The 16,108-nt window shown below is 44.6% G+C and overlaps 1 protein-coding gene across 1 annotated transcript; it reads left to right on the plus strand.

The window, feature by feature from the left end:
• Nucleotides 1-1,029: 1,029 nt before the first annotated feature.
• MFN2 (mitofusin 2) lies at nucleotides 1,030-15,323 on the plus strand. The gene is made up of 19 exons (XM_054085817.1): nucleotides 1,030-1,157; nucleotides 2,499-2,638; nucleotides 3,904-4,082; nucleotides 4,761-4,896; nucleotides 5,233-5,395; nucleotides 5,923-6,047; nucleotides 6,374-6,482; nucleotides 6,574-6,681; nucleotides 7,068-7,221; nucleotides 7,456-7,523; nucleotides 7,697-7,818; nucleotides 8,150-8,276; nucleotides 8,479-8,583; nucleotides 9,216-9,318; nucleotides 10,001-10,221; nucleotides 10,370-10,519; nucleotides 11,031-11,227; nucleotides 11,596-11,730; nucleotides 12,343-15,323. The coding sequence occupies exons 3-19, from the start codon at nucleotides 3,908-3,910 to the stop codon at nucleotides 12,410-12,412; spliced, it is 2,268 nt and encodes a 755-aa protein (XP_053941792.1). The 5' UTR covers nucleotides 1,030-1,157; nucleotides 2,499-2,638; nucleotides 3,904-3,907; the 3' UTR covers nucleotides 12,413-15,323.
• Nucleotides 15,324-16,108: the final 785 nt, after the last annotated feature.

Below are 16,108 nucleotides of genomic sequence, written 5' to 3' on the forward strand. Positions count from 1 at the left end.
AGCCTCTTCTGCCATTGCCTGTAAGATAGAATAGAATCATAGAATGGTTTGAGTTAGAAGGGACCGTGAAGGTCATCTCAGTCCAACCCCTGGCGCTGAGCAGAGCCATCTTCAACCTGATCAGGTTGCTTAGAGCCCCATCCAACCTGGCCTTGACTCTTTCCAGGGCTGGGGCAGCCACCTCCACTCTGTTGGTAGATACCTGCCCCGTTCACCATGTGCATTGTTGTGCTCTGGGGCTGCCAGACTGCCGTGTTCCACAAGCAGTAAATTCATATCACCATTGTCCTTAGAGGAAGAACAATCTCAGAAGCTGAGGCACGGGGAACTGCTGCCTGGGGGCCAGGGTAGAGCCTCAAGGCCAGGTTGGATGGGCCTTGGGCAGCCTGATCCAGTGGGAGGTGTCCCTGCCCATGGCAGGGGGGTTGGAACTGGATGATCTTCAAGATCCCTTCCAACCCAAACTATTCTATGATTCTTTTCATGCAGGATGGGTGTGTCGGTGCAGGTAGGAGCGCGTTGGACATTTCAATTCTGGCAGGGAGCTTTGCACCATTTGAATGGACATGGGGAAGCCTACGCAGAGCTTTGCCCACTGCTTCCCATGCGCTTTTTAGGTCTATTTGAAGCCTACACACTCTGCGTGCCCTGGCAGGGCAGGGACAATCGTTTCGGAAAGTAAAACCATAATAAATCTTGTTGGGTGAAACCTCGAGTGCTCTCGTTTGCCCTGCGAAGGGACTGGTGGGTGCAAAGGGGTTGAAGTGGCGTCTGTGTTTACTCTGTTGGGGGTTTACACATAATTTTGTGGCATCTCTATTGGTGCTGGGCATAGAATCATAGAATCACCGGTTGGAAAAGACCTCTTGGATCATCGAGTCCAACCATCCCTCTCTGCCACTAAACCATGTCCCTGAGCACCTCATCTGCCCATCTTTTAAACACCTCCAGGGATGGTAACTTCCCCCCGCCCTTCCCGGGCAGTTCTTCCTTTGCCCGACAACCCTTTCTGCGTAGGCCCCGCGGTGGGGCGGGTTCGGGGGCGGTGCCCTCAACCCCGGGAGTGTCCGCCCCGCGCCGAGCGATGACGGAGCCGCCGCGCCGGGAGTGACGCTGCGCGGGGTTGACATGGCCGCCGCGCCGGGGCCGCGCTGAAGGTGAGAGAGGGAGGCCTGGGGCGGGGTGGGGGGGAGAGGGAAGGATGGAAGGAAGTCTCTCTGTGTGTGGATGGTCTGTATGTCTGTCTGTGGGGTGATGTGTGTCTGTCTGGAGGGAATGGTCTGTCTGTGTGTGAAGGGGCGTTTGAGGGGTGGTCTGTATGTCTGTCTGTGTCTGTCTGTCTGTCGGGGGGTGGTCTCTGTGGCTGGCTGTGTTTGGGGGGGTGGTCTGTGTGTCTGGCTGAGTGTGTGTGGCTGCTGTATTTGGGGGAGATGATCTGTCTGTCTGTCTGTCTGTCTAGGGGGTGAAGTCTGTGTGTGTGTGGCCGGCTGTGTTTGGAGGGGGGGGTGATCTGTCTGTTTGTCTGTCTGTGTGTGGCTGGCTGTATGTGGGGGGAGATGGTCCGTATGTCTGTCTGTGGGGTGATGTCTGGGGGATGGGGAGGCGCTGGCTGTGTTTAGAGGGGGTCGGTCTGTCTGTCTGTCTGTGTGTTTGGCTCTGTCTGTGTCACTGGCTGTGCTTGGGGGGTGGATGGTCTGTCTGTCCGTCTGTCTGTGGGGTGATGTCTGTGTGACTGGCTGTGCTTGGGGGAGATGGTCTGTCTGTCTGTCTGTGGGGTGATGTCTGTGTGGCTGGCTGTGCTTGAAGGGTGGATGGTCGGTCTGTCTGTCTGTGTGGCTGGCTGTGCTTGGGGGTGGATGGTCTGTCTGTCTGTCTGTCTGTGGGGTGATGTCTGTGTGACTGGCTGTGCTTGAGGGGTGGATGGTCTGTATGTCTATCTATATGTCTGTGTGTCTGCCTGTGTGGGTGTGTGTGAGTGGGTGCCCGGGGCTGGTGGATGGTCTGTGTCTGTGTGTCTACCTGTCTGGGGGGTGGTGTGTGTGTCTGTCTGCGTATATGTGTTTGGAGGTGGTAGTCTGTATGTCTGTCTGGGGGGGTGTCTGTCTGTCTGTCTGTGTCTGAGCATGGCTGGCTGTGTTTGGCAGGGAGGGATGTCTCTGTGTGTGTGTGTCTGTCTCTGTGTGGGGTGTCTGTGTGTCTGTCTACGTATCGGGGGGGAGGATGTCTCTGTGTGTGTCGGGGGGTGTCTGTGTGTGTGTGTGCGTGCAGGGTCCATGTGTCTGTGTGTCCTTGTGTCTATGTGTCCTTGTGTCTGTGTATCTGTCCATCCCTGGGCACAGGGCAGGGTCCCGCTGCCCCGTTGGGGTGGGACGAGCCCCTTCTTGGCCTTTTGCTGCCCTGAGGTGCGAGGAGAGCGTGCAGGTGGCAGGAGCAGCCGCCGAGCATCTGCGGGCAGCACAGCAACCCCTCTCCCTCATCGCCCACTCCCTCTGCCACAGGAACAGGACAGGAGCTGAGGGAAGTTGGGCTCTGGAAGAGCTGCAGGACAGCATCCGGCGAAGGCAGGGATCTGCAGCTGTTCATGTTTAGGAGGGACTTGGACCATGCATGGCTTGTGAGAACCTAACTTCTCCGGAAAGTAAGAAGAAAAGGGGGAGAAGGGCTGCTGTTGGGAGGGAGAAGGAAAGGGGAATTTCTAATTTCTGGTAGAGGATTTATTTATGGGGTTGGGCTCAAAGGGTCACAGCAAATGGGGTCACATCAGGTTGGCAGGGTTCCGCAGGGGTCCATCCTAGGGCCAGTGCTCTTTAACATCTTCATAAATGACCTGGTTGTAGGACTTGAACTTTTACGTAGTAAATTTGTGGATGACACAACATTGAGGGGAGCTGTCGATCTGCTGATGCTCCTGAGAGCGGAGAGGCCCTGCAGAGCAATCTGGATAGATGGGAGCTGGGCAATTGCCAACCGCATGGAGTTGGACAAGGGCAAGCACTGGATTTTGCGCCTGGGACATGGCACCCCTGGGTGTACGGACAGACTGGGGAGCAAGAAGCTGGAGAGCAGCCCTGTCAAAGGGATCTGGTCCACAGCACGCTGAACGTGAGCCACTGGTGCCCTGGCAGCTAAGAGGACAACCGTGTCCTGGGGTGCATCCAGCACGGCATTGCCTCCCAGTTAAGGAAGGGGATTGTCCTACTCTGTTCCACTCTGGGATGGCCCCATCATGAGTACTGGGTGCAGTTTGGGGTGCCACAGTACGAAAATGATCTTAAGCTACTGGAGAGTTTCCAGAGAAGGCCCCGAAGTCAGTGAAGGGTTTGGAGGGGAAGCTGTATGAGAAGCAGCTGAAATCACTTGTGGTCTGTTCAGCCTGGAGAAGAAGAGACTGAAAAGAGACCTCATGGTGGTCTGCAGTTTCCTCACAAGGGGAGGAAGAGGAGGCGCTGATCGCTCCGAACCTGAGGGAATGGCAGGAAGATGTGCTAGGAGAGGATTAGGTTAGATAGTAGGAAAAGGTTCTTCCGCCAGAGGGTGGTGGAGCACTGGAACAGCTCCCCAGGGAAGCAGTCGTGGCGCCACACCTGACAATGTTCCAGGAGCATTTGGACAACACTCTCAGACATGAGCTTTGAATGTTGGGGCTGTCCTGTGCAGGGATAGGAGCTGGACTTGATGGTCCTTGTGGGCCCCTTGCAACTGAGGACACTGTATGATTTTGTGATGGTAATTCGCAATTGTAGAAAGTGGAAGAGTTTCTAGGTAAAAGAAAGAAGGTTGATTTTAAACCTGGCTCTTGGTAGGATGCTTAGTAGGATTGATCTGGCTCTTGGTAGGATGCTTAGTTGTAGATGCTGTTGGCACCTGGTGAGCCGCTTTTACTGACTGAATTTTACCCCGTAGCGCAATGTCCCTGCTCTTTACTCGTTCCAACTCAATAGTTGCAGTGAAGAAGGATAAAAGACACATGGCTGAGGTAAATGCTTCTCCGCTTAAACATTTTGTCACTGCAAAGAAGAAAATCAATGGTATCTTTGAGCAATTGGCTGCGTACATCAATGAGAGCGCCTCATTCCTGGAAGGTAAGCTGGATTCTTGAACTGCAAGTATGTAGCAGTGCTCGCCCACATACATTTCCCCAAAGACACACCCGAATACCCTCATTCAGTTAAATGGCGCTGCTTGACCTCTGCTTATTAATTTATAACTTGTATCTGTTGATATATCAACATTTATCGTAAGAACAGAATTATTTTCTTGAATTTGGGTGGAGTTCAGTGTTTGTATTTTAAAGCTGACAAGTTCATGCATGTTAGGAAACAGCTAATTATTGAGCTATGCTTGCTTTTTATGTCATCTGGGAGTTTTTTAATAAACTATACAAAGCCTTTTAGGGTTTTTGCTTGTAATTATTTGTTATTCTGGCCTAGACCTGTTATTGCTAGTGACATGTAGCATATGCCATTAATTACTTTTTCACAACTTAAGATGCAGACAATTTTATTTTTTAAGGGTGTTGGAGCGTTTCAAGTGTTAACTGTGTTCTTCTTAAAGATGAGAATGGCTATTAGATACCCAGAGGAGACCAGCTGATAAAAAATTTGCCTCGGGGTGTAATTGCAGGTGTCAAGATCACCTCCGTGGTCTTAGGGACACAGTTAAACGTTTAGTTGTGTGTGTTACATCGTGAAGAGGTGTTTTACCCACTTTGGAGGCAGATGACTTCTGGAATTCAGAGACATGATGTGTTTTGATTTTAGAAACACACAGGAACATAGAGCTTGATCCTGTCACCACAGAAGAGCAGGTGCTGGAAGTCAAAGGCTACCTGTCGAAAGTCAGTGGCATTAGTGAAGTGTTGGCCAGGCGACACATGAAAGTTGCTTTTTTTGGAAGGTGAGTCACGTGCCTGTTTCCTCTCAGTAAAAAACTGGCATCCTTAGGATTGTAGTCGGTGAAAATACTTACAGAAACACTAGTGCTCCAGTTTTTGCTCATGGTGGCCATGTCCCTGGCACTAATCCTCTTGTAAATTGGAAGCAAATATCGTAATACGTAATTCTTTACTTCGGAAGAATTCTTAAAATAAGAAAATAGAAAAATCTTTTTGTAAGTTGTCAATAGCACCTAAAATGCGAATGTTTCTGATATTGCTTGGGTTTAGAGAACTTGCTTTCTGTGTATACCTGAACCTTAGAAGCCTGGCTATACCGTTCTTTATTCTGACTGCAGAACAAGCAATGGCAAAAGCACTGTGATAAACGCCATGCTGTGGGACAAAGTCCTTCCTTCAGGAATTGGACACACCACTAATTGTTTCCTGCGTGTGGAAGGGACAGATGGACATGAAGCTTTCCTGCTTACTGAAGGCTCAGAGGAAAAGAAAAGTGTTAAGGTACAGTTTCTTTAAGCATCTGATAAAGGAGAAGAGCTCTTGAGAAGTGCCAGGAAAGGGAAGGCATGAGAAGATTAAAGCACTATGAATAAACGTCACAGTTAAAGGGTTTTAATCATTAAAAGAGTAGAGATGAAGAACCAGTTTTTGATAGATGGAGAGAGGGAGAAGGGGAGCAAGTTAGAGGATGGAACTTATCCATTTTATGAAAAAGACTGTGTTGTATTTGTTAGTGATAGCAGGGAACCGAAAGGATGACTCAGGAAGCTCTGAGCTCTCTGTGATTGACCGAAGGCACAGGCTTACTGGTAATTCCTCAGCAGCCTGTCTTGACAGGAGAATATCTCATAAACTCTTACTAGGTGGTTGCCTTTTTAGTAGAAGACTCGGAGGGGGGAAAAAGTGATTTGGAGCTGGGTTCTATCTTTAATCTGAGTTTTATATGTGAACAGCCTTGAAGGGGAGATAATTGTGTTAATGGGTCTTAGCATACAAGAAATATAATAAATTATCCATCTTTTTAATAGACAGTAAACCAGCTGGCTCATGCCCTTCATCAAGATGAACTTCTGAATGCTGGCAGCCTCGTTAGTGTAATGTGGCCCAATTCCAAGTGTCCTCTCTTAAAAGATGACCTGGTGCTGATGGACAGGTGAGAAATATCTTTCTTTCCATTCCTGCTTATCACAGATTAATTACAGAAACGTCTTCAAATACACATTTAACAAACAGCAAGGAAATTCACCCTATTTTATCTGTGACGGTAGCGGAAGTCCTTTGCTGTATTTAGCAGTCAGAGTTTCTCTTGATCGGTACTTCCTTGTAGTCTGTACTCTGCATCACCTCAGGGCAATGTAGCTCAGACATGGGAAATTATTGCCCTGAAAAGTTGAGATGCATTTCTTACTAACTTTTGAAATGCTATTTTTTTTTGCTGTTTTCACAGCATAGTAATATCTCTTCTCTTCTTTTTACTAGCCCTGGAATTGATGTAACCACAGAGCTGGACAGTTGGATTGACAAATTCTGCCTAGATGCTGACGTATTTGTCCTGGTGGCAAATTCTGAATCAACATTGATGCAAACTGTATGTTCAATCACTTGTTCAGTGAATTTGGCTAAAAGTTAAAAAAATATTGACATACTAATCTGAAGAGGTTTTGTTCTGTTCTGTGTAGGAGAAACAGTTCTTTCACAAAGTGAATGAACGTCTGTCTCGACCCAATATATTTATTTTAAATAATCGCTGGGATGCATCTGCCTCTGAACCGGAGTATATGGAAGAGGTTAGTGCCGTGTTTAAATTCCTTCTCTTTGCATGGATATTATTGAGTCCATTTTGACCGTGGTCATTGGGGGTAGAATCAGAAAGTGTGGGATGTGATTGTTTTACAGTTTGGATTCTCATTGCTATAGTATGGAGACTAGAGGGAGTATAGACTAGTGACCGGGACATGGCTCTTGCAGTTTCTGAGCTGGAAATTGAGTTTCACAGGGGCTCTTTGAAGTTAGATCACTTAGATAACCTCTGGAAGATTTCGCAGGACAGCAAAGTGGTTTGTATTAGTAATTTAGACCAATAGAGGGCATCTGGGTACCTGGTCTGACCTTTAAAGACTGAGTGTAAAGTGGATTTAACTGCATGTGAGGTTTATCCTGCTTTATCCCTCAGGTGCGTCGACAGCACATGGAGCGGTGTACCAGCTTCCTGGTAGATGAGCTGGGTGTGGTGGATCGAACCCAGGCAGGGGATCGAATTTTCTTTGTGTCAGCAAAAGAAGTGCTCAATGCCAGGATTCAGAGGGCTCAAGGGATGCCAGAAGGAGGTGAGGAAAACTGACAGGAACTTTCCATTTTCTTGTGGGAAAGAAAATATCTTGTTCTGATAAGTGGATAAAATTGGGATGAGTCAGATTATTAATAGAACAGTCAAAACAACAGATGTGACTTAGCAGCACTTTGGCATTGGTTTTGAGGTAAAGCAGGAGCATTTTGTGATGTCCAGCGTCTGATTGCTTTCTAAAAACTTAAGTGGTTGTTTTGTACTTACCTTCTCTCAGGTGGAGCATTGGCCGATGGGTTTCAAGTTAGAATGTTTGAGTTTCAGAACTTTGAGAGAAGATTTGAGGTGAGCATTGTGTGTGCTGACCTTCTGTGTTTAAATTTTATTCCTGAAAGGCTGGGAATTAGAGTTTATAAACACGGAGTGGGACCGTGTTTTGGAAATAGGTTACACAGGAAGGAGAAGTTGTGTTAATATGCTTCTGTCCGCTGCTAATCTTAGCTGTGTTTTGTGTACAGGAATGTATCTCACAGTCAGCAGTAAAAACAAAATTTGAACAGCATACAGTGAGAGCGAAGCAGATTGCGGAGGATGTTCGTCTCATCATGGATTCGGTGCATATTGCTGCCCAGGAACAGCGGTGAGGAGAGCTGATGCTTGGTTCTTGCATAAAGAGAGCTTGAAATTTATGATATTTATTATGAATATAAGCATTTAAAATACAAAGCAGAATACAGCATGTTTGGAAGTGGGAAGGGAACGTACCAGTAGTCTTTCTTCTAGTGAATTGTGAAAGTATTGGGGAAAGAACCTCTTTTTTTGTCGTGTGGTGTGTGTATGTAATGTTTTGTAGATGCTGACACCTTTTGTTCTTGGGGAGGAGAATCTGTCTTGGTTCTGGAATTCAAATGATATTTATAGGTCAAAAATGCATTTGTCTGTCTTTTTGATGGGCACTGTTTTTCCACCAGGGTTTACTGTCTGGAAATGCGAGAGGAACGACAGGAACGTTTAGGTTTTATTGACAAACAGCTGGAGCTCCTTACTCATGACTACAAACGGAAAATAAAACAGATCACAGAAGAAGTGGAGAGACAGGTAAGGAGGAAAATACATTCTCTGATACAATTACCAGCAGAATGGGAAAAGTGCAAAGTGCTGGCAAAGGTTTGAAGTACTAGAAATGTGGGAGATATGGATGGAGAGAGAAGGAAATGTGTTCGCTGCATGTCAACAGTGGTGGGTTCCCATCTCTCTCTAGGACAGAATATAAAGAAACTCTCCTGTGCTGTTTCTCTAGGTTTCAAATGCAATGGCAGAAGAAATCAGACGCCTCTCAGTGTTGGTAGATGAATACCAAGCAGATTTCCATCCGTCTCAAGTTGTTCTTAAAGTTTACAAGAGTGTAAGTGATGTTTACTCCTCACAGGTTGCTCAAGCACTTTAAAGGGGTGGGTTTTTTGTTCCAAGTCAGTAGTAACGCCAGCTCTGGAGATGTTCAAGGCCAGGCTGGGTGGGGCCTTGAGCAACCCAGCCCAGTGGGAGATGCTCCTGCCCATGGCAGGGGGTGGAACTGGATGGGCTTTGAGGTCAACCGTTCCAACCCAAACCATTCTATGATTTTTCTAACTAGGATATTAGCTAAGCTTTTTACGTTGTGAGAAATCTTTTGTTAGAATGTTTCTTGCATTTGAATAGCTTCTGTAAAAAGTGAACATTTTTTTTAAAATATATTTATTTTTTTAATAATCTTAGTGATAAATTGATACGTGTATGATGTATCACGTTGTATAGATAAAATGGAGCTTTTCCTAGACTAGAGAGTACGTGTGAGATTTTTTTATTTGCTTTTTTCTCTCCTTCACTGAAGAACGTGGTGGGGTGGGGGAAAATTGAAATTAATGTTAGAACGGTGCCCAAACAGAATGTGTGCTACAGTTCTGGTAGGGTTTTTTTTAACTGGTGAGTTCTAACACCTGCAGCCTGCATCTTTCCTATGTTTATATTAAGCTTAATAATGCCTTCTTTGTTTGTCAGGAGCTGCATAAACACATTGAGGAAGGCCTGGGCCGTAACATGTCAGATCGTTGCTCCAATGCAATCACAACTTCCCTGCAGACAATGCAGCAAGAAATGATAGGTCAGTTCAGCAGGCAACGTTTCCTTTATGTTTCCTTTTACTGAAACCACTAGGACTTTAGTCAGTAAGTAGATATTTTGGGTTTCTTTTTTTAATCCGATGCAACTGGCATCGTCTTAACTTTCCATCTTGATTTGATGCTGTTGTGTAGAGGGTGAGTTACATCTGCTTTTTCCACTCTGTGTCTGAGCTTGTGCAGTGATTTGCTACTGCATATATCGAGTTGAGTTTGTCCTCGTGACAGAAAGGAACTGTGACTTCAGAAACTTGAGAGATGCCCAGACCAAGATGCTAATGAAATGTGAATGACTTGTAACTAGGTGCCTGTCTGAATATAAGCTTTAGTAGGAATATGGCACCTAAATCCTTTTAGAACTGGCCTTCAAATTCTGTTTTCCAGGCTATTGCTAAACTGTAAACATCACCAGCTACCTGTAACGATTTAGGAGTGTCTGTGGAAAGATTTCCTTCTGAGTTGATAGGAAGGACTAAGAATCGAATAGTAATTCACAATTTATCTCACTTTGCAACATGCTTGGCTTTAGGAAATCTAAGGTAGTAAGAAAAATAGCTGTGAAGGATGGAATAACCCATAACTACCCTGATTATAAAATGCAAGTCCAGGTAATTCTTGTGAACGCAATAGCCACTTTTTGAATGTTTTTGTTCTCTGTCTGTACAGATGGTTTAAAACCCCTTCTCCCGCTCTCTTTGCGGGGTCAGATAGACATGTTAATTCCCCGACAGTGCTTTACGCTCAGCTATGATCTGAACTGTGACAAGCTTTGTGCCGACTTCCAAGAGGACATAGAATTCCATTTCTCTCTTGGATGGACGATGCTAGTGAACAGGTTTTTGGGACCAAAGAATGGTCGTCGGGCTTTGATGGGCTATAATGACCAGGTAAGATACCTTATTGGGTGCTTGAGGTAGATGTGATGTTCATCAATTCAGTGGCTGCTGAAGTCTTTTTGGTGGGAAGGTCAGTGGCTTGCCTTCTCTTATTCTGTACTTTCTTTTTGTTTTGTTTTGACATTGCTTTTCTAATTAGGTTCAACGCCCCTTAACACCAGCAAATCCCAGTCTGCCTCCTCTGCCTCAGGGCTCTATGACCCAGGAAGAGCTTATGGTGTCAATGGTGACTGGACTGGCCTCATTAACTTCTCGAACTTCCATGGGAATCATCGTGGTTGGTGGTGTGGTACGTAGGCAATCTGAGAGAATAATCAGCACTTCCTGCTTCTCTGTCTTGTGAAAATAATGAATGTTTTGAATCCCAAATCTCCCCAGCCTGAGAAGAGGCGAGATCTAGCTCGAGTTGTGTGGTAACTCTCATTCCTGTAGCAGGAGGAATCTATGTTCCATACCTATATCCTCTGCTAGTGTTGCCATGTCTAGAAGTGGGTGATGTCTCAAAGGGGAGATGGTTGCTTGAAAACAACTTTTACTTCAGAAAACAGGGATTCTGTGACCCAGACAATGTTTGTGTGCACTTGCAGGAGTAATATAAATGTGCTGCAGAGGTTAACCCGTGCAGAACCCCAGTAGAGTAGGCTAGACTGGACATCAGTAGTCAGCCGCCTGACTAGTGAAACTACTTGCAAGTCAGGATTACTTGAGCCTTGCATGTAAGTGTAATACTCTGGGCACCGCTGTTGGGAGTTGGCAACATTCCTAGGTGATAATTTGGTTTTTCCTTGTGCTTTTTTTAGGTCTGGAAGGCTGTGGGTTGGAGACTGATTGCTCTCTCTTTTGGCCTTTATGGGCTCCTTTACGTATACGAGCGCCTCACCTGGACGACAAAAGCGAAAGAGCGAGCTTTCAAACGGCAGTTTGTAGAGTATGCAAGCGAGAAATTGCAGCTCATTGTCAGTTATACAGGTTCTAATTGCAGCCACCAAGTCCAACAGTGAGTTGACTATACTCAACTAAAAACTTACCTAAATTCTGTTATTTGGGGGTTATTTAATGATATTCCTTGTTAAAATAAGTCTATGTTGAATTCCTGATTCAAAAATGTGTAATGATACATACGTTTTAAAAGAACGCTGTGCTTTTTTTAATCACCAATGTAGTATCTGGGTGCTGTTAAGCATTAGTCTTAACGTACTTCTATCTCAAATTAAGTTGTGCTGATGCTCTAATCTATTCCTGTGCATAAGTGGAAAGATGAACTTCTGAGTCGGTATCATCATCACTATACATCAAAGGGATTTATTCTTTGAATTTGCTGCTTGGTCTTACTTTTCGTCATATCTAACTATTCTTGTTTCATAGAGAGCTTGCTGGAACATTTGCTCACTTGTGTCAGCAAGTGGATGTGACACGGGAGAATCTCGAACAGGAAATTTCTGCCATGAATAAAAAAATTGAAATTCTGGATTCACTGCAGAGCAAAGCAAAACTGCTGAGGTGAGATTTTATTATCTCGTATACACAGACATTTGCATACAATTGTTTTCCATGTGATTGCCCCAAGATATTCAGATTAGGGTGTATCTTTGTTTGCAGTCCTTCTTCTGTCATAGCATTTGATGTGGAGACATCAGCATCTTTCCTCCCAAGTCGTATTCCCTTTCACTGTCCCACATGCTATTGGCGGTCTTCGGTCTTGCAAAACACCTTTTTTTTCTTTGTTTTGCTTTCTTTGGAATTACAGTTTCTTTCCATTTATCAAATCATACAGTCCTCTACTTCCACTACCTCCTTCAGGCTATCACAAAATTAGGCAGAAAGGTTTCTTGACCTCATGAAGGCTGTCGGGAAAAAATTTTCAAGTATTCCTTATCTACACAATAAGATCGATGTGAAGAGGATTTTAGTTTGAATCTCAAAGTCTGTTAGCGACTGTTAGCAGGCAAGCGTTCCTGATGTGAGGAAGGGCAAGGGATGGTAGGAGCATTTTGGAATGGACATCTAGCGCTCCTCTCCAGGCCTTGCTGTTACTCCTTTTAGTCATGCTTTTTTCAGATTGGCTTGAGAAGAGCTGTGTTCCTCACTAATGAAGACTTTCTGTTCTTGCAGGAATAAAGCGGGTTGGCTTGACAGTGAGCTCAACATGTTCACACATCAGTACCTGCAGCAAAGCAGATAGTGCAGGAAGAAGAGAAAAACAACACTGTTTCCCTTCAGTGCTCTCTTAATTACTGCAGAGAACATGGTGGGTGATGGAATTCCCGAAAGGGAATGAGCAAAAACGTATTGCTACGTTTCCAGTAGGATTCTGCTTCCCCGTTTTGTGTCCCACCTCTAAACACTAGCTGTTTATAACTCTTCTTTTTCCTCCCTGTGAGATCAGGCTACTTCAGAAGGAACGTGTGCTTCATACATTTACAAGGGACTTTATAAAGCAAAATCAAGTAGAGTAACAAATTTAAAACAAACAAACAAATATTTATCAGGTTAAAAGTTATTCTGACATGTCTTCACAGAGTCATTTGTTTTCTTACGTGAAAATAGAACTTTTGATGTCCAAGCCCCAAGGTTATGTGTGCTCTTTGCCTAAACACGGATGCCCTGCACACAGACGTGATGATGGTTTCACGAGGCAGTTCTAGCCCATGCAGGCCTATCTCCTAGGTTAATATTCCATTATTGTAGGACTTGACAGAGAATCACTGTGTGAAAGAGAGAGGTTTATTACTGTCAGTATGTTTAAACCTATGAATAAAACCCAGTTCTCTTCCAGAGCAAGAAGGACTAGGGTTTTGGTTTGCTTCGGAGTTAGTTTCTTCCTCTTAAGAGCTCTTTAATAGTGCAGTCTGGCCCATTTCACATCATGGAGAAATAGTTTGCAAAGACATAACTAGCTCCTGTGAAGGAGATAGTGCTGATAATTTGGCAACTTGTCAAGGAAGAAGAATAGAAAAGAAAAGCCAGGTGACAGAATGTAATGAACTGCCTTATGGGATATGTTGATGAATGTGGGGCTGTTTTGGAAATGCACAGCTGTGTTATTGGAAGTAGGCCTTCGGAATTTCATTACCACTGTTTGGCCACAAGAACAGCATGTGGATCACAAGTTGTAAGAGATTTTGCTTCATGTAGAGCTTCCATGGGATGTTACAGTCCATGCAGTAATATGATTTGATGTTGTTTCTCTTGGGTTAAAAGTACAAGAATGACTTGACAAGTGCAGCTTCTGTGGTGCAGGGGGAGACTTCTCCCTTGTATTTCATGCCATGACAAGAATGGGTTAAGGCAACTGAATTTTTTAAGACATTATTTATTGTAAGTGGATGAAATTAATCATTGAGTTTTGGCCTGAAGCATTTTGAATTTGGTGTATAAGATTTGGGAATGGTAAGGACTTGAGTCTCTTCCTGTTGGAGTTGATAGAGGAGAAATTCCCACTGATTTCAGTAGCACCAGGAGTAGGTTCCTGTGTTGCAAAGTTTCTTTTCTACTTGCCATTGATAAAACCTTTCTCTTCTCCCCAAAATGTCTGAGAAATCCAGAATCATGTCCAATAGTTTTGAGGTTTGTGACAACCTAAAGCTGGTCAGCATTAAACTTTAGAGAATATGGGCTGTCTTTGAGTAGGACCCACCTGCATTCAGCTAGTAAGTGTAGGGTATTTTTCTTACCAATAATGAGATTTTTCACTGGAAAATTATATCAGCTGGCCTTGGGATTTCTTGTTCATGCTGAGGTCTGAATATATGTGCCTGTGACAAGTCCCCCGTTTTGTGTGTTGTGAAAGTTTCAGAAAGAAGCAGCTGTATGATGTTGGAAGGAGTAAAAAAAGTGAAATGTCAGTAAGTATTGTAGGCTATTCTAAGATTTGCAGTAAGACTTGAAGTATCTGGATCATGTAGGAGTTGGCAGTGAGACTCCGGTTATGTCCCTGGAATGCAGGAAGCAAACCAACCTTTCACTTGCACTAGACAGCTTTGAATCCAAGCCAAAAAGAAACGCTTCTTTCATTACTGGACTTCATTGGCCTTGGTTGGTTTCCTTAGGAAACCACCAGGACATAAGTGTGGCTGGGATCAGATCTGAGCATGAGTAAGAAAGAAATTTGAGTCCTTGCCCTTGGAAATGTGTTCTCTAAGTCTACAGTGACATATAAGTGGAATCATCCACTGTATTCTGCTGCAGATATTATGTGAATAGATTCAGATCTCTAGTCTCTCAAGCTATGGTGTATGTATTTCCGATAGGGTATGTGCTGTGCTCTTGAGTTAAAACATTGAGCACGTCCCTAATAGACCCGCAAATTGTCAGTTCCAATAGAGGGAGAGGATGATACACTACTGCTCAGCAGCTCCAGGCTACCTGAAATGCTGACCTTGCTCTTGAAGCTGTGCGCTGTTAGCATCTCTTCAGCAGGCATTTAGGGGAAATCTGATCTGAAATGAGCTGATCTTTAAACCAGTGTCTGGTCTGTAAAGGGAAAAAGAGATTGATGGGTTCTTAGAATCTGATGTGTTGCCAGTGTGTGTTTTTGTTCAGATTTTGGTGATGTGGGCATTCTCACTGCAGCGCTAAAACTGAACACATAGAACCGGGGAAAGAACCACCTGCATTTTTTTAAGCAAAACCACTAATATGGGAGAGAAGAATTAAGTACACGTGTAACCCTTGTCCCTAGAAGCCCAAGTGATCGAGAATCAAGCTTTTAACTGAAACACCTATGAGCTGGATTCCTCTTAAACACAATACAGCTGTAACTCTTTAATCCAGAGTAACGGAGGAGTGAACACTATCAGCAAGGAGCCTGTTCCCTTCTGTCTTTTATAAGGAATTTTAAACTAGTCTTTGGAACAGGTAATTCCAAAACCAGTCTTCCCCAAACTCTTATTAAAGAAGGACAGCTAAATGCACTTTATCTTATTGCTGCTATTTATTTTCATATTGTGTTTTGTTGATGGAGCTCTTCAAAATACTCTTACAGTGAGTTTTATCTCTGCTGTATTTAAGGTGATAAATTTGCATGAATTATTCCTGTATCGATGCTGTAAACAATGGAAACCAAAATAAAAATGAATTGGAAAAGTATTGCTCCTGCTGTGTTCTGCATGTCATGATAGAAACTCGTCGAGTGTAAGTACAGTCTGTTCGGTGCTGATGTGTTGCAGTAAATAATGTGTTCGATGGTGGTGACCTTTTATTGTTCTTATGATGAAAACTGACGAGACTGAATTATCTGATAGAGGCTTGGAAGATTCCTTCTTAAGTCATACTAAAATGTGAGTATCGAATCAGTGATTTCCTGAGAGTGGTCATCAGTATACACAGTGCTCATGGGCTGAAACTGTGGTGAATTGAGGTGCTGGTTGATAGGGGCTGAAGATGAGCCAGCAGTGGCCCAGGTGGCCACAAAGGCCAACAGCCTCCTGGCTCGGATCAGCGACGTGTCGCCAGAAGGAGTAGGGAAGGGATTGTGCCTCTGGACTCAGCAGTGGTGAGGCTGCATCTCAAATCCTGGGTTCAGTTTTGGGCCCTTCGTTACAGGAAGGACATTGAGGGGCAGGAGCACATCTGGAGAAGGGTCGGAGCCCAGGGGTTCTGGGAGCAGCTGAGGGACCTGGGATTGTTTAGCCTGGAGAAGAAGAGGCTGAGGGGAGACCTTGTAGAATCACCAGGTTGGAAAAGACCTCTTGGATCAAGTCCAACCATTCCTATCTGCCACTAAACCATGTCCTTGAGCACCTTGTCTATCATCAGGAGTTCTGGTGAAGCCAAAGAAATTGCAGTTCTTAAAACTGGAGCTGACAACATCCAAGTTTAGGAGCGTCCTCCCAACATTGCTTGGGTCAATGACAGAAAATCCTTGTCATCAAAGTAT

The sequence above is a fragment of the Cuculus canorus genome, chromosome 21, assembly GCF_017976375.1.
Source record: "Cuculus canorus isolate bCucCan1 chromosome 21, bCucCan1.pri, whole genome shotgun sequence".
In the NCBI taxonomy this organism is placed as follows: Eukaryota; Metazoa; Chordata; class Aves; order Cuculiformes; family Cuculidae; genus Cuculus; species Cuculus canorus.